Below are 18,721 nucleotides of genomic sequence, written 5' to 3' on the forward strand. Positions count from 1 at the left end.
TTATTTATTCATGAGAATACACAGAGAGGAGAGAGAGAGAGAGGCAGAGACACAGGCAGAGGGAGAAGCAGGCTCCATGCAGGGAGCCCGACGTGGGACTCGATCCCGGGTCTCCAGGATCACGTCCTAGGCTGAAGGCAGCGCTAAACCGCTGAGCCACCCGGGCTGCCCCAGAACCCTACTCTTAAAGCATGCTGGGAAAGACGAGAGTTCTGCAGGGTGTCAGCAGTGGTTGTCTTCAGGTACCATCACATTCTTTGGTACCATCAGTGTTCCATCAGTTCTTCCTACTCTCTGAGTTTCTGGTCATTAGAGTATGTGTTTTTTTCAATGAGGAGGAAAAAAATAATTTTTAAAAAGTGAATATTTGTATTTTTCTTACTAAGCAGTGAACTACTTTTTTGTATGAATTTCTTTTTATATACTCACAGGTGCATCATGTAAACTACTTGAGAAACACCCAACAGTTGTCCTTGATCCAGACAAAAAGGTTTATTTCTCAGAAATATCACTCCTTGTCTCAATATGTCCTTGTACCTTTTCTAGTCTCTTCATGGAGATATCAGTACCCTGAAAACGACTTTACTTGAGGGCTTTGCTGGTGTTGAAGAAGCCAGAGAACAAAACGAGAGGGATTGTGACTCTGGGTATCTGCACTTGCTCTATAAGAGACCATTGGATCCCAAGAGTGAAGCCCAGCTCCAGGTAGGAGAATCCAGTCCAAATGAGCTGTTTATTTCTCTTATTTAAGATTTTATTTATTTATTTGAGAGAGAGAGGGAGGGAGAAGCAGGCTCCCCACTGAGCAGGGAGACCAATACGGGGCTCGGTGCCAGGTCTTTGGGATCATGACCCGAGCTGAAAGCAGGCATTCAACTGGCTAAGCCACCCAGGCACCCCTGTTTTTTTTTTTTTTCCTTAAGATTTTATTTATTTGAGAGAGAGCCAGAGCGTGTGCAAAAGCAGAGGGGAGGGGCAAAGGAAGTGGGAAGAGCAGGGAGCCAGACATTGGGCTTTATCCTGGGACCCCTCAGATCATGACCTGAGCCAAAGGCAGATGCTTAACCAACTGAGCCAAGGCATCCCCCGCCCCCGCCCCAAGTGAGCTGTTTGAAACAAATTCCTACAAGTCAGTTCTCCTTTGTGACGTTTTGATTCGGATACCTGCCCTTAGGAAGTTGTTGCCTGTGAATAATTTGCCGCTTTCCATGGATGTCCTTGGCTGTGACAAAGAAAAGAGCACTTCTCCACTTCATGTTTTTTTAGGATTAAAACTGACATTAGAATTCTTTCTTTTTATTTATTTATTTTTTTTTTAAGATTTATTTGCTTATTCATGAGAGACAGAGAGAGAGAGAGAGAGAGAGAGAGAGGCAAAGACCTAGGCAGAGGGAGAAGCAGGTTCCATGCAGGGAGCCTGACGTGGGACGCGATCCTGGGTCTCCAGGATCAGGCCCCAGGCTAAAGGCAGCACTAAACCGCTGAGCCACTCAGGCTGCCCTGACGTTAGAATTCTTGATTAAACTTTAAGTTTGGTAGAAAGCATACTGTGGAAAAAATGAATTTAAAAATATATTTATCAAATCATGTATAATAAGATTTCATGTTGCAACCACTCGTTGAGCACTAAGTACTGTGCTGGGTGTTTTTTGCACATTATTTCTAGGCTTCAAAACCAACTGCTCTGCAAGATGAGAGTTACTGATCCCATTATACAGATAAGGGAGTTGGGCCCCATGGTCTAAGGAGCTTGCCCATTATGATGATGTTAATAAGAGTGGAACCAGAGCCAAAGCTGCATCTGCTGGGCCTCTTTCCTGTACACCATACTTCAACATACTTCTCTCATTTATTCATAATTATTCTCTGTTGTAGCAAAATCTGATTTTTGTTTTCATCTTTTAGTTTACTGAAAATTGTCGCGTCGTAAACTTTAGTAGGATCACCTCCTCCTCCCTCCTCGCATTTCCCCAAAGCCCTGGTAGGAAAGTGTGCATGGGTGGCCGCTCTGAACTTCCTTACCTAAGATGTGAGAAGTGTGTGAGTGTGACGAATCCCCTCCTGTCTTGAGAGTTTGACACTGTGGATTCCTCACTTTCTGCCATTTCCACCCCTTACCTGTCAACTGACTGATAGTAGGAAAATAATCCTTCTCCTGGAGAGGCTGAGGAACCCCTGCTGTGTCTCTCAGCCCTTTGGTGTTGCTGGAGGACTGTGGGTGTTTACTATCTTAGCAAGACAGAGCAGGCTCCCTGCCCGCCCCTCATCAAATTACCCATCTCAGTGTTGCATCTAGATACACTTCATTTCTTCTTGTGTTTTCACCTCTTGCTGTGTGTCCAAACTAAAGAAAACTATGCAGCTTTGGGGAAACACTTTCCTCATTCAAAAGGAAATGCTATTCTTTTTTGCACAGTACTAAGCTGATAATAATAGCTAGTATTGAGTACATATTATGTACAAGAAAAGGATAAGGAAACAGATACTGAAACTGTGCAGGAGTCACCATGAATAGATGCTGGGCCTGGAGTCTGGTACAGAGCCTGCACTCTTGACCAGTGCACTGTGCCCTGCCATCCCTGCAGCTGATAAGTAGTAGTAGAAAAGGGACATATAAACATAATGTGGGCTCTGTTGCTATGGCATTGCTGCAGATGAGGGAGTAGCTAAGCCACAGAAGAAGTATCTGTGAGAGGCCTTAAAAGAGAAGTTGGCTTTTCTGGTAGACAGAGTGGGAGGGCACTCAGAAGCAGCAGTGCTCGCGAGCACCTAAGACCTGGTGGCACCTTGAGTTGCTTGCAGCAAAGGACCTCCCTGCATCCATTCGAGTAGTGAGTTGCAATTTATACTTGATGCTAAGATTACTGCTACTTCCTGAAATCAGCCTGGCTCTTTTTATTTTTTTATTTTATTTTAATTTATTTATTCATGTACAACACAGAGACAGAGAGGCAGAGACACAGGCAGAGGGAGAAGCAGGCTCCATGCAGGGAGCCTGATGTGGGACTCGATCCTGGGTCTCCAGGATCACGCCCTGGGCTGCAGGCGGTGCTAAACCGCTGAGCCACCCGGGCTGCCCTGGACTGAATTCTTTAATTTTAAAGAAAATTACCACAGGCCTAAAATAAATAGGTGTGAATTTTAGTTAATGATCAATTCCATTTCTAGTGCTGATACTATTCTTTGAGAAGAGATGAGTTTTTCTCAACTGGTAAGAAGACTGTGTGTCCTGTGCTAAGAATAGGTTCAGATTTATTTTCAGCACTTTTGGAGGATAATTTTGTCTGTATTACATTTAATTTCATGGGTGGGAGAGCAAAAGCTGAATGGCTGTGCTGTTGGAACCACTGAGTGCAGTGGAAAGTTCCTAGAGCATGTTGAGTTACTTTATAGGAGCTGACAAATGAGAATAAGCAACAGTATTTGTTCCCTGGAGCCCGAGGCCAGCACATACAATCTGTTTCCTTGTGCTTTGTAACCGCTTCTCTGTCACAGTTAAAAAGGTTGGATTCTGTTGTTTTGTTTTAATTATATGTTCTAATGATTATATGAAAGCTTCTTGTGTTTTCTTTGTTATGGCTCTCAGTATAAAAAATATTGCAAAATTATTTTGATTGTTTCAATACACCCTCCTCCAAGCTACTGGAAAACTCATTTGCTTTCTCATTTTTTTTCTTGTAGGAAATTCGGCGCCTTCATCAATATGTGAAATTCGCTGTCCAAGATGTGAATGATGTGCTAGACTTAGAATGGGATCGACATTTGGAACAAAAGAGAAAACAAAAGTGAGCGAGGGCTATCTACCACGGGTTGCAGGAGATACTCTATAGCCTTTTTAAAAGATGATTTAAGGGCATTGATTTAAAAACCTTAAAATTCATTCTCTTTGACCCAGTCACTGTATTTCTAGAAATTTGTTGTACAGATACAATAACAACATTTGCAGCAATTTACATGAAAGAATTCACATTGCAGCAAAATTTACAACAGTGAAAAATTAAATTCAACTTACTATGTAGAAGTTAGAGGAGTGGTCAGATAAGTCTGGTCACATTTCACATTTTTTTTCTTAATGCAGAATATTATGTAATCACTCATTTCTTTTTTTACAAAAAAATATTAAATATATTTTGTGGGGCAGCGGTTTAGCGCCGCCTGCGGCCCAGGGTGTGATCCTGTAGACCCAGGATCAAGTTCCACGTTGGGCTTCCTGCATGGAGCCTGCTTCTCCCTCTGCCTGTGTCTCTGCCCCCTCCTCTCTCTCTCTCCCTCTCTTTCTCTGAATAAATAAATTTTAAAAATAAATAAATAAATATATTTTGTGTATTAAGTGAAATTTACAAAATAGGTAATCATATAATGGTAATTATTAAATCCAACATAGGGAAAGGTAAGACAAAAATCATACTGGATGATCTCTGGAAATCTAGACAAGAGGCTAGAAATAAATTTCACAATATTTGGTTATATCTGGGAGATGGGATAAGAGGGATTTTTCTTTTATACTTTTCTGTATATTCTAAATCTTCTTGTTAAGGAAACATTCCTAATTAGTGTGGATAAGTTAGAAGGAAGAGAAGAAGAAAGGCACAGGAAAACCTTGTTACTACCCTGGTCTTCTGTGCCCAGATGTTTTGTTGTATGTCATCTGTTTTCCTAAAGGAATAGAAAGCAGTACATCATGAGAACAGTGAGGTACCCGCAGGAAAGCCGAGAAACAGATCAGCCTCAAAATGCTCAGTTTCTGAACCACTTACACCTGATGAGTGTGATTAGCCCTGTAAAGAAACAACCAGGAAATGATCTGTTTACTTGTTTATGAAGTTGTGGGATCACAGAACTTGCAAGTGGGACAAGCTGGGTGTGATGGCAGGGGCTGGGTTACAATGTGCTTAAAATTCAGTAAACAGAATTTAATACATTATATTGTACAACAGGGTGGAAGGCTTTGTACCTGAATTGAGAGCCTCCATTTGGAGCATAGATAGGGGAAGGTAGAGGTGAGCATTGAGCTGTAGGTGCTGGTCAGGGGGAGGATTCTGTGCCTGGGCACTTGTCCCCTGGGCAGTTGGACCCCATTAGAGATTTCACAGCTCACTGCACTGGTTCTGAATTCACATTCAATTGCATGGGAGGGAATGGCTTGACCCAACAGCAGGAGCCTTCTGTTCTGCGTGACAGATGGATTTCTCTCTGCTAATTAATAAATTGGCTTCTTAGAAAGTGTATGATGCTAACAGAGAAACTGGGCTTTTTCTCCTTCATGACAACCATGGATTTTCCACTTTGTATGTCTTTTTTTAAAAGTTCCTTTTCTGCAGAGATTTAAGTTCATAAATTTATAGTTTTCTAGCACATCTCTGTCTTTTGAGTCTTTCTGAATATTGCTGTACCCTACTGAAATGCCTTCTTAAAAATTTATGTTGAACTGCCCTGTCACCGGAAAGAAAGGGACCGTTGTTCCTTTCTTGTTTTAGATCCTTCAAGTGGGGTACCTTAACTCCCTGTTGCCAAACTGAGTGCTTATCTCCATGTTTCTTCACAGCACTCTAAAGAAGTGACTCCTCCTCATAGACCTCTAGTGGACCCCAGGGCTTTTCTTTTTAGTGTAACTTACATGCAGAAAAATACACAAACCTTAAGTATATAGCTGAATGTATCACCTCTCCCCCCTGTTTTTAACTCTGTCTCCCATCCTTTTCTTCCCTGGAGCCTCTGTGAGGTTTGGTCTGATTATGCCATCTTTTGCTACAGGCTCAGCCTGCTTACCCTAAGCTTCTCCTTCCTCATCCTGTATTATCCTTGTAAAGCTTTCATCGAAACCCTTTTTATGTTCTGGTTAATTTACCATTGCCGCTTGACCACTGGGTGTTCTACATTTTGTTCTTTCACTGTTAGAGTTGTAGTATTTGGACCATTCATGTCAAATTCTTTCTTTCTTGCTGTCCACAGGCGCTTGCTTGTGCCAGAGCGAGAAACACTATTTAACACCCTAGCCAACAACCGGGAAATCATCAACCAACAGAGGAAGAGGTTGAATCACCTGGTGGACAGTCTCCAGCAGCTCCGTCTCTATAACCAAACCTCCCAGTGGAGCCTTCCCTCGGATGTCACCTCCCAGAGCGGCACTCCTGGGTGTGCAGGGAAATGGGCCTGTCCGTGGTGCTGGCGCTTGATGAATGTGGTTGAAGGGCAAATAACCATTTTGGGGTCAGGTGTAAAAGTCGCAGAGTAGTTCAGATGTGGGTGTGCAGGTGACTCTGCTGTCACCTGTGTGAATCTGGTCAGGTTTCTCACCCTCTGTGATCCTTTGTTCCTTTGCCTAAAACATGGGAATAGCAATAACTGCCTCCGGGGATTATTGGAGAGGTAAATTAAGTGTGCCAGATGAAATAGGTGCCAATAGACGATGGCAGATTTTATAGAGATGTTGTTGTTCTTTTGAAAATTAACTGGTAGAATTAGGTGGACTAACGTGTCTAGAAGCTCAGGCTTACCATTTTGTTTGAGTAGAAACTTTCAGACTGTTTACCCCTGAAGTTACCAGGGTATTTGTATGTTTTTCCCTCTAGGCTGAATGTATACATCCTGGTTGCCCTTTGTACTAAAGCGCTTTTAGTGCTGCGTTTGCTGGGAGGTAGGGAGCAGGGTGTAATGTTGAGATTGTAATCTCTTTCCTTTTGAATTGGTTATGTTGATTGATGGGTCAGATTTCCCATCTCTATATTAAGGAGGCTTTCATCTCTGGCACTTACATTTGGGGAGATTTCTCAGGTCATAGTTGATTTGTAGGTAACACGATCCTCTTTTAGTTTTGACAGTGATCTCGAGAGTCTTCGTAATGCTTTGTTGAAAACTACCATAGAATCTCACACCAAGCCCTTGTCCAGAGTGCCAGGTAAACACATTCTCATCTTCAACTCTCTGTATTCCCTTTTATTGACGTCTTAAAATCCAAGTCTGAAGCATTTATGGGTTCATGTATTTCTTGCAGCTAAGCTGTCCCCTGTGAAACAAACCCAACTGAGAAACTTCTTGGCCAAGAGAAAGACCCCCCCAGTGAGATCCACTGCTCCAGGTAAAGGGAACTGGTCCTGAATTTTTTTAGCATAAAACATGCTATACCTGGTATGGAAGTAGAATGGAAGGAGGAGTCTATGAGTGTATCCATGTTTGCGTGTCTGTGTTTTCCTGTAGTTCTTAATAGGAAATAGAGAAAGTGTCCCCAGAATCTGTTGTCCATCTGAATATTGGAGTAGTGAGCAGCTTAGACATACTGAACAAAGCAGTTGAAGGTAGGTGCTGTGGCTCTGACACTGCTCCATCGTTCTTTGGTTATGTGGTGGTAATTCCCAAGGGTTTAGAGGAGGCTGAGCTGGTGCCAGGGATCCAGGCCTCCTCTTTGGAGATGCTTTACTTGTCTAATTTGTATGGGGGTTTTGGGCAGCCTGGGTGGCTCAGCAGTTTAGCACCACCTTCAGCCCAGGGTGTGATCCTGGAGACCTGGGATCGAGTCCCACATCAGGCTCCCTGCATGGAGCCTGCTTCTCCCTCTGCCTGTGTCTCTGCCTCTCTTTCTCTCTGTGTCCCTCATGAATAAATAAATAAATAAATCTTTAAAATAATAATAATAATTTGTATGGGGTTTTGAGCAGAATTGCAGTGAGATGGGGGAACTACTTAGGAAATGGCAAAAAACTACTAATTAGAGAATGATGGCAAAACGCACTTGCGGAAAAGAAGCCATGTGATTAATGAAAAAATTTTTGTCATTAAATTATCTAGAGTATTGTCTCAATTTTCTTTTTAAAAAATACTTGTCGGGACGCCTGGATGGCTCAGTGGTTGAAAGTCTGCCTTTGGCTCAGGGCATGATTATAGTTCAGGGATTGAGTCTCACATTGGGCTCTCTGTGACAAGACTGCTTCTCCCTCTGCTTATGTCTCTGCCACTCTGTGTCTTTCATGAATAAATAAAATCTTTTTTAAAAATTGTCATATGGGAAGCCTGGGTGGCACGGTCATTTCTTGGTTTCAGCTCGGGTCAAGATCTCGTGATTGTGGGGATCAAGCCCCGTCTTGGGCTCTTGCTTAGTGCAGAGTCTACTTCAGATTCGTTCTCCCTTTCTCTCCCCCCCTCGCCCCACTTGTGTACACTCTATCTCTAAAATGAATAAATGAAATCTTTTTTAAAAAACTTAATTATGTATAACTTTGTACAGAATGATGCTTTGCTTTAGTAGCAGTCATATCTGCTTTTTTAATTAAATTTTGTTGAGAGTTGAAACTTTTTTTTATACACCCACAAATGCTTTTTGGTAATTAAAATAGCAGAAGGAAATTCAATTTAATCTTATTGTACCATGATTTATTAATTTTTCTACAACCAGTTAATGTTGAATTAGGTAAATAGTAGTCATAGACCAGGGAATTTTTTTTTATTTTATTTTATTTATTTTTAATTAATTAATTAATTAATTAATTTTTGTAAGTAGGCTCCATGCCCAGTGCAGGGCTTGAACTCATAACTCTGAGATCAAGAACTAAACTGAGACCAAGAGTCAGGTACTTAACCAACTGAGCCACCCAGGCTACCCGACAAGGGGATTTTTAATACTTTTTTTTTTAATCTAAAGAGTACATTTTCTTGATGTATGATTGGAAAAATAGAGAAAATTCTGAGGAAGAATAGAAAATAATTATCCCTCAATCCAAGTATGTCATCAGTTCATTTTGGTTTACTTCCAAACTTTTTTTCTTTACGTATGTAAATTTGATATTTTGAAAATGAGATTGGGGCTATAAAATGTGTAGTTTTGTGTCCTAACAAGTTCTTGATATGAAACAAAAAGTAAATATTGGCAAGGATATGGAAAAATTGAAACCCTTGTATGCTCTTTGTGGGAATGTAAAATGGCACAGCCACTGTGGAAGACAGTTGGGTAGTTTCTTAAAAAATGGGAAAGAGAATTACCATGTGATCCAGCAAATCACTCATGAGTAGGTGCCCGAAAGAATTGTAAACAGGGTCTCAAACAGGTATGTGTGCACTCATCTTCACAGCAGCACTATGCACAGTAGCTGAAAGGTAGAAGCAAGCCAGATGTCCATCAACAACTGAATGGATAAGTACACTGGAGTAAATGTGCACCCTCACAAGGAAGGAAATTCTGATGATGTGCTGTGCTGTGGATGAACTTCGAGGACGACATGCTAAGAGAGATGAGCCAGTCACAAAAAGGCAAAACACTCTGTGATTGTGCTAATATGAAGTCCTTAGAGTCATCAAACTTACAGACACAAAAGGAATGGTAGTTGCCAGGGGCTGAAGGGGAGAGAGAATGGGAAATCATGTAGACTGGGTACAGAGTTTTGGTTTTACAAGATGAAATGAATTCTGGAGATGGATGGTTGCACAACAGTGTGGATATACTTAAAACCAGTGAAGTGTACATTTTAAAAATAGTTAAGGGACAGCCCGGGTGTCTCAGTGGTTTAGCACTGCCTTCAGCCCAGGGCCTGATCCTGGAGACCCGGGATTGAGTCCCATGTCAGGCTCCGTGCACAGAGCCTGCTTCTCCTTCTGCCTGGGTCTCTGCCTCTCTATTTCTCTCTCTCTCTCTCTCTCTCTCTCTCTCTCTCTGCCTCTCTCTCTCTCTCTCTCTCTGTCTCTCATGAATAAATGAATAAAATATAAATAAATAAATAGATAGATAAATAAATAAATAAATAACTTTCATGAGCCTTTCCTCTGCCTTCTCTTTCTTTTTCTTTTTCTTTTTTTCTTCTTTTTTTTCCCTCTGCCTTCTGTTTTTAAATATTGAACATATGCCTTGTAATGACTGCACACTATTTCCTTATATCAGAAGTCTATAATTTACTTATCCAATTGCAGTTAAGTGTTAATCTTATTGCCAAGATTTTACTCAGAATATCCTTGTTCACAAGTCTTGAACCACATCTCTGATGGTATCTTTGTATTAGGTTCCTTAGAAGTAAGATTTATGTAATTTATTTGCTCATTCAACAAATATGATTGCCTGTTTTGTCCCAGACATTGGTTAATAAGAGCAACATGGTCTCTAACCACATTAGACTTTCAATTAGGAAGATAATACAGACATTAAGCAGAAACTGCACATTATACTTATTTAAATCTAGGAAATACACCATGACGAATAATTCAGAGCATATAAACATTTAACTTTCAGTGTCATGAACTACACATGTACAGAAAAGAAAAAACAAAAATATCCATCTGTGTAACCTCTACCCAGATTAGGAAACAACTTTGTCATTGCCAGCTTTCTAGCCTCCTCTTGTGCACCCCAGTCTTCTCCCAGGAGGTACCACTGTATGGACATATATGAAAGTGTGCCTTTGCTTTTATTTATTTTTTTTCCTTTTGACATTTGCAGTTTTTACTTAACTATTTTGAAAAGTTTCAAAACTCCAGGTGCAAGAATAATACTGAGCACCCACCAACCCTTCACCCATATTTCCTAGTAATGGTGGCTGCCGTCGCTTTACTTTTTTCCTCTCTACCACACATGCTCACATTATTGTTATTGTTATTTTTTAATATATTGCTTATAAAAATACTTTCTTAATATATTAAAAATTAAGTTTTAGTTTCAGGTGTACAATACAGTGAGTGCATCAACAATTCTATACATTCCTCAGTGCTCATCATAATGTGTCATCTTTAACCCCCATCACCTATTTCACCTTCACCCAGTCCTCCACCCGCCTCTCCTCTGGCAACCAGCAGTTCTCTTTAGTGAAGAGTCTGTTTCTTGGTTTACCCCTCTCTCTTTTTATCCCCTTTGTTTCTTAAGTTCATATATGAGTAAAATGATTTGTCTTTCTCTGACTTACTTTGCTTAGCATTATACTCCCTATATCCATCCATATGGATGCATGGCAAGATTTCATTCTTTTCATTCTTTTTCTACTTGCACACACACCCTACATCTTCTTAATCCATTCATCTATTGATGAATATTTGGGTTGCTTCCATAATTTGGCTATTGTAAATAACGCAATAAACATAGAGGTGCATGTATCCCTTTAAATTAGTATTTTTCTTTGGGTAAATACCCAGTAGTGCAATTCCTGGATTATAGGGTAGTTTTGTTTAGTTTTTTTGAGGAACCTCCATACTATCTTCCACAGTGGCTACATGAGTTTTTATTCCTACCAGCAGTGTACAAGGGTTGCTTTTTTGCCACATTCTCATCAACACTTGTTTCTCGTGTTTTTGATTTTAGTGATTCTGACAGGTGTGAGGTGATGTCGTGTTGTAGTTTTGGTTTGCATTTCCCAGATGATCAGTGATGTTGTGTATCTGTGGGCCATCTGTATGTCTTTGGAGAAATGTTTGTTATGTTAATGTCTTCTGCCCGTTTTTGGTATTGAATTGTATAAGTTCTTTTTATGCATTTTGGATACTAATCCTCTATGGAATATGTCATTTGCAAATATCTTCTCCCATCCGGTACATTGTTTTTTAGTTTTGCTGTGCAGAAGCTTTAATTTTGGTGTAGTCCCAATAGTTTATTTTTGCTTTTGTTTTCCTTACTTCAAGAGACCTATCTAGAAAGATGTTGCTATGGCGGATGTCAGAGAAATTGTTGCCTGTGCCCTCTTCTGGGATTTTTAGGGTTTCGGGTCCCAAATTTAGGTCCTTAATCCTTTTGAGTTTATTTTTGTGTGTGATGTAGGAAAGTGGTCCAATTTCATTCTTTTGCATGTAGCTGTCCCGTTTTCCCAACACCATTTGTTGAGAGAAAAAGACTTGACAATATTAAGCTTGGCAAAAATGTAGGAAACTGAAATAGTCATACCTTGATGTTTTGTGAAAGTAAAATAAGCTGGTACAACCACTTTGGAAAACTGTATAGAAGAATCTACTGAGGCTGGGCATGTGAACAGAGTACTTTTCCCCATTGCATATTCTTTTCTCCTTTGCCAAAGATTAATTAACCATATAATTGTGGGTTTATTTCTGGGTTTTTTATTCTGTTCCATTGATCTGTGTGTCTATTTTAATGTGCCAGTACCATAGTATTTTGATTACCAAAGCTTTGTGATATAACTTGAAATTGGGAATTATGATACCTCTAGTTTTGTTTTTCTTTTTCAAGATTGCTTTGGCTATTTGAGATCTTTCGTGGTTCCATGTAAAGTTTAGCATTGTTCTAATTCTATGAAAAATGCTGTTGGTGTTTTGATAGGGATTGCATTAAATGTGTAGATTGGTTTGGGTAATACATTTTGATAATATTTGTTCTTCCAGTCTGTGAGCATGGAAAGCCATTTCTTTGTGTCATCTTGAATTGCTTTTATTAATTTTTTATAGTTTTCAGAGTACAGGTCTTTCGATTAGTATTTTTGATGAACTATTTGAAAATAGGTTGTCAACTGGACTCATTACTCCTAAATATTCCAGCATGTGTCCTTGAAGAACAAGATGTTCTCTTACACAATAATACTATGATCAGATTTAGGAAATGTAACATTGACAGAACATCTAATATGCAGTCCATACTCAGTTTGCCAACTGTCTTTCTTTTCTTTTTTTTTTTTTTTAATTTTTTATTTATTTATGATAGTTAGAGAGAGAGAGGGAGGCAGAGACACAGGCAGAGGGAGAAGCAGGCTCCATGCACCGGAAGCCCGATGTGGGATTCGATCCCGGGTCTCCGGGATCACGCCCTGGGCCAAAGGCAGGTGCCAAACCGCTGCGCCACCCAGGGATCCCGCCAACTGTCTTTCTTATGACCTTCATAGCATCACTTTTTTAAAAATCAAGGATCCAGTCCAGGATTGGACATTGCACTAAGTTGTCACCCTCTTTGGTCTCCTTAACTTTGCTTTTTTGGTCTGTTTTACTACCTGAGCATGTCTTCGCATGCCTGTCATTTGGTGTTGCCTATTTTTTGGGGGGGTTTGGATGCTGTGTATATCTGTTTGTTTATTCTCTGGGTGGATTTCTCTTGTTCCACATCAGGTTTGTAAGAGTCATCCATGCCATCACAGGTAGCTGTGATTTGTTTTGTTGCTGTGTAGTATTCAGCTGTATAAATGTACAGCATTTGCTTATCCATTCTCCTCTTAGTGGACATTTACTGTTTCCAGTTTCTGGCTGTAATAGAACAGAATGTTGTTCTGAACATCTTTGGTCACATGGCTAGGAATGGAATTGTGGGCTCGTACTCTGTCCACATGCCCAGCCTCAGTAGATTCTCCTATACAGTTTTCCAAAGTGGTTGTACCAGCTTATTTTACTTTCACAAAACATCAAGGTATGACTATTTCAGTTTCCTACATTTTTGCCAACTTAATATTGTCAGCCTTTTCCCTAACTTTTAACTACTCTGATGTAACCCTTGTATGTGTTACCAAGTATTTGGTTAATAGTTGACTTTTATAAAATGTGCAATTGCATCTTTTGCTCATTCGTCTATTGGGTAATCTGTCTTACTGATTTATGAAAGTTCTCATTCATTCTGGATACCAGCCCATTGTTGGTTATATGGGTTGTAGGTACCCACTTTGTTGCTTTTCCCCCTCTTAATCATGTCTTTTGGCAAACAGAAGTGCTTTGTTTTATTTTATTTTATTTTTTCTTTTTTAAAAATAATTTTATTTATTTATTCATGAGAGACACAGATAGAGAGGCAGAGATATAGGCAGAGGGAGAAGTAGGCTCCCTACAGGGAGCCTGATATGGGACTCGATCCTGGGACTTTGAGATCGCGCCCTCAGCCAAAGGCAAACGCTCAACCACTGAGCCACCCAAGTGTCCTGAAGTGCTTCATTTTAAAAAAGACTTCTCGGCCTTCTCTTTTGCAGTTGGTACTTTCTGGATTCTATTTAAGAAATACTTCTCTATTGCTGAGTAACAATGATACGTGTGTACCTTTATTATTGTCTGTGGAAATATTAATGGTTTGCCTTCCAAATTTAGATCTACCTGGAATTGATTTTCTTTTAAACAGATATACCAAGGTACTACTTATATATTGAAAAATTCATCTGAGTGTAGAGTTTGATGATTTTTATTAAACTTACAGAATTATATAATCATCACCACGTTCCAGTTTTAGAACACTTCTACCACTCGGGAAGTTCCTTCGTGCTTATTTGTAGTCATTCCTTCCTTTGCCCCCAGCAACCACTAATCTCTGTTCTTTCTGCAGGAATCTGCCTTTTTTTGAAATTGCATATAAATGGAATCATATGTCGTTTGGTTTCTTTCACTTAGTATATTTTTGGGATTCATGATGCATAACATGTATAAGTAGTTCATTGCTTTTAGTTGCTGAATAATAGTTTATTGTATGGATTAACCACATTTTATTTGTACTGTCTGGAATTGATTTGTATGTAAGATGTAAAATTTGGCTCACGTGTTTTATATTTAGGTATCTGATTGTCCCAATAATGTTTATTGAAAAGTCTCCTTTCCTCCCTTAGTGGCTACCTTTGTTGTATGTAAGTTATCCTTGTATATAGGTCTGTTGGTCTCATACACTAATTAAAAACCACTGCTGCCACACTGCCTTAATTATCTTGTACTAAAATAAGCCTCAGTGCTGTTCTTCTTCTAGATTCTAAAGCTGTGCTAATACAGTAGCCTATTTAAATTTAAAGTAATAAAAACTGAATCAAGTTAAAAATTCAGTTATACAATCCCAGTAGCTACATTTCTCAGTAGGCACATGTGACTGGCAGCTGTTATATAACATAATAGTAATTTCATCATCACAGAAAGTTCAGTCTAGGGCAGTGGTTGGCAAACTTTTTCTTTAAGGGCTAGGTAGTGAATATTTTAGGCTTGCTGGTCTCATGGTTTCTGCTATACCTAATTCAGCTCTGCCTTTGTGATGGAAAAGCAGCTACAGACAATATACAAATAATGAGCATGGCTGTGTTTCAATAAAACCTTATTTATAAAAACAAGTAGCTGGTAGTTGTAGTTTACTGACCCATGATCTAGAATATTTTGGCTCTTCCTAGTGCTTTCCATTTCCATATTAATACTGCAATTGTCTTGCTAAATTCTGTCTCCCTCAACCCTTGAAGAAAAGTTGAGATTTTGATTGGGATTGGATTAAATCTCTAGATCAACTTGAGAGAATTGGTATTTGTACAGTGTTGATCTTTCAGTTCCTAAACATGGCATGTATTTATTTGGGTCTTTAATTTCTCTCAGTATTTTCTTCATGAAGGACACACCTTTTGTTAGATTTACTCCTATGAGTTTAATATTTTTAATGTTCTTATAATTTCTTCATTAGATTTCATTTTATGGGGCAGCCAGGTAGCTCAGCGGTTTAGCGGCGCCTTCAACCCAGGGCGTGATCCTGGAGACCTGGGATCAAGTCCCACGTCGGGCTCCCTGCATGGAGCCTGCTTCTCTGCCTGTGTCTCTGCCTCTCTCTCTCTCTCTCTCTCTCTCTCTCTCTCGTCTGTGTGTCTCTCATAAATAAAAACAAACAAAAAAAGATTTCATTTTATGTTTTACTTTATGTTAGATGTGATAATAGAAATATATTGGATCTCTTGTATGTTGACTTTGTATCCAGAAACCTAGCTAAACTCATTTATTCAGATAATGTCTTTGGGATCCCTGGGTGGCTCAGCGGTTTAGCGCCTGCCTTGGGCCCAAGGTATGATCCTGGAGTCCCGAGATCCAAGTCCCACATCAGGCTCCCTACATGGAGCCTACTCCTCCCTCTGCCTGTCTGTCTGTCTCTCTCTCTCTGTCTCTCATGAACAAATAAATAAAATCTTAAAAAAAAGATAATCTTTTTTATCAAAGATAATAATAGTCTGACTATTTCTTGGGCTTTCTATGGGAACAGTTATAGTCTTTATAGATACTAATACTTTGGTTCTGCTTTTTTGGTCCTTTTTTTTTTTTTTTTAAAGATTTTATTTATTCATGACAGACACAGAAAGAGAGGCAGAGACACAGGCAGAGGGAAAGGGAGAGAAGCAAGCTCCATGCAGGAAGCCCAATGCGGGACTCCACCCCGGGTCTCCAGGATCACATCCCGGGCCGAAGGCGGCACCAAACTGCTGGGCCAGAGCTGCCCGCAGTCCTTTATTTTTCTTGCCTTATTACCCTTTCTAAGACATTGAGTTTTGTTGCTATTATCTCTCAAGAACTAAGATTTTTGGGAACTGTTTTAAAGCAGTGTGGCTCTAAAAAAATGGAGGATTTGTGTTTATTTTCTGTGTATGCTGTTATAAGTTATCATAGATGTAGTGGCTTGAAGCACCACCCATTGATTCTTGCACAGTAGTGTGGGACAAAAGTCCAGGCGCAACACGGCTCAACTGTGTCCTCTGCTCAGGGCTCCCAGGCTGAAATCAAGATGTTGGCTGGGACAAGCTCTTATTTGGAGGCTCTGGGGAAGAGTCCACCTCTAAGCTTATTCTACTTGTTGGCAGAACTCAGTTCCTTGCAGCTGTCGGAGTGAGGTCCATGTTTCTTTGACGTGTGTTCCTGGCCCCTTCATCTGCACGCCAGCAAGAGTACATTGCGGTCTTCTTGTGCTTCTGCCCTTTAAGGTCTCATGAAATATTACCTTGAGCACAACTGGATAATCCAGGATAACTTTCCTATTTTTAAGACGAACTGATTAGTAACTTTTATGTCTGCCATAGCCCTTTTCCATCTAATGAATCATAATCATGGCTGTGGTGCGAGGGGCAAAGGTCATGGGGTCCCAGTTCTGCCTAGCACAGGGTTCAGTCTTGTGTAATACTGTCTAGAAAGAACATGGTCTTTTCCAATCAGATGCACCTAGATTTGAATTCTGGCTCCACCACTTAGCAGCCTTAGGACCTTGTGCAAATAGTTAACCTTTACAAATATTTAAAGTCTGATAATAGCAATTTTTAACTTACAAGGTAATTATGAGAATTAAATGGGATAATATTTGAAGGTCCTTTGTGCAGCACCTGGCCCAAATAAGTTCTCTTCAGAAAATATGGACTGCAGTTTTACTAGTGGTGCTGGTGGTTATGTATGGAATTTCCACATGACCCTCCTACAAATTCACTTGCATGAGAATACTGTGGCACAGCACTGTCCAGTAGAACTTTCGGTGCTGAGAGAAATGTTCTATGTATCTGCACTCCAGTGTGGTAGCCACATGTAGCTGTTGAGCAGTTAAAATGTGGCTGGTGAAGCTGAAGACTTGAAATTTTCTTTTTTTTTTTTTTTTTTTTTTTGAAATTTTCATTAATTACTTTAAATTATTTTTAACTTAAATAGGCACATATGGCTAATGGCAACAATGCAACAGCTCCAGTAACATTGGTTTTCATTTGCATTTGTTGATTGTGACAAATAAAATCTTGTAGAGTGATGTGCCTGTAAGGCAACCAAGCCAGCAAATTTTAGCAATGCTTTTAAATAACTTGAGAAAGGGCTAGGTTTTTGGTTTGGTTTGTTTTTTCCAGTACACAGCCAGTAATATATATTACAAAATGAATTGAGGCCTTACTTCATCATTTATAGAAAGGGGGAAAAAACCCAGGGAAAGTCAGGATTAGTTTCAGGGATTTTTTTTTTTTTTTTTTAAATCTAATTGATTCAAAAGAATCATTCAAGGATTGGGGATGTTGGAGATGCCAGGATTGAGGACATTCAGCCTTCCCCAGTTTGCATGACCTGTTCTTAGAAGTTAGTTGTTGGCAAGTGGTTCTTCTGCACAGGCTTGTCTGATACTTTCCTGGTTTGTTGGTATTCTGCCCGTGAGAGCTTGTGGTGGGGGCTCGAGGACTCCTGCCTTTGCCAGCACGTACTCTGTCTCTCACTTCTCATGTTGTTTGTTTGACAATCAAAATGTTCCTGTCCTACACAGCTTGGTTTTTTCAAAGCTTCATTTGAGTAAAGCCCCCAAACTGTGTACGTTTACCTTCCACAACAGCTTCTTCCTCTTAAAAAAAGTCATAGTTAAAGTGTTTCCAAACTGGTTATTTCTCTCTTGATAGTGAGAATTACAGAGCTTTCAGACTTGCTAGAATCATCTAACTTGTGTTTTGTTTCGGGCTTGATAGCCAGCCTGTCCCGGTCAGCCTTCCTGTCACAGAGATACTATGAAGACTTGGATGAAGCCAGCTCTACGTCGTCCGTCTCTCAGTCTTTGGAGAGTGAAGACACGCGGGCGTCTAAAGATGATGACACAGTGGCACAGGTCCCACGGCATGCGCCTGTGGTTCGCACCCCTTCCATCCAGCCTGGTGTCTTGCCGCAGGCAGTGCCTTTTGCTAAATCTCACCTGATTCATGGTTCACCTGGCGTGATGGGAACATCCAGTAAGTGCAGAGTGAGCTCCCTGTTAAGTTTGTGTCTGCTAGAGGAGCCATAGCTGAGCTCATATACTATTGCACCAGTAAGTCCAGCTCCTCTCTGGTAATAGTCTAGAAATTAAAAGACAAATTCAGAAAATCTGGTTTCCCCTGAAAGAGGCAGGAAGAAGGGGGCCCTGTAGGGCTCACACTGGCACAGCTTTCTTGGTAGTGCAGCTGGTGTTTCAAATTTTTTTTTTTTAATTTTTATTTATTTATGATAGTCACAGAGAGAGAGAGAGAGGGGCAGAGACACAGGCAGAGGGAGAAGCAGGCTCCATGCACCGGGAGCCTGATGTGGGATTCGATCCTGGGTCTCCAGGATCGCGCCCTGGGCCAAAGGCAGGCGC

General features: G+C 40.2%; 1 protein-coding gene across 5 annotated transcripts in view; it reads left to right on the forward strand.

The window, feature by feature from the left end:
* NUP214 (nucleoporin 214) overlaps positions 1-18,721 on the forward strand; it is a 103,522-nt gene that overhangs the window by 25,500 nt on the left and 59,301 nt on the right. For all 5 annotated transcript variants that reach the window (XM_072778357.1, XM_072778360.1, XM_072778358.1 and 2 more), the window contains 6 exons: positions 547-705; positions 3,682-3,785; positions 5,953-6,135; positions 6,813-6,898; positions 6,995-7,078; positions 18,081-18,338. In XM_072778357.1, the coding sequence (XP_072634458.1) occupies positions 547-705; positions 3,682-3,785; positions 5,953-6,135; positions 6,813-6,898; positions 6,995-7,078; positions 18,081-18,338 (874 nt within the window). The remainder of the gene's footprint in view (positions 1-546; positions 706-3,681; positions 3,786-5,952; positions 6,136-6,812; positions 6,899-6,994; positions 7,079-18,080; positions 18,339-18,721) is intronic.

This window comes from Canis lupus, chromosome 16 (genome assembly GCF_048164855.1).
Source record: "Canis lupus baileyi chromosome 16, mCanLup2.hap1, whole genome shotgun sequence".
In the NCBI taxonomy this organism is placed as follows: domain Eukaryota; kingdom Metazoa; phylum Chordata; class Mammalia; order Carnivora; family Canidae; genus Canis; species Canis lupus.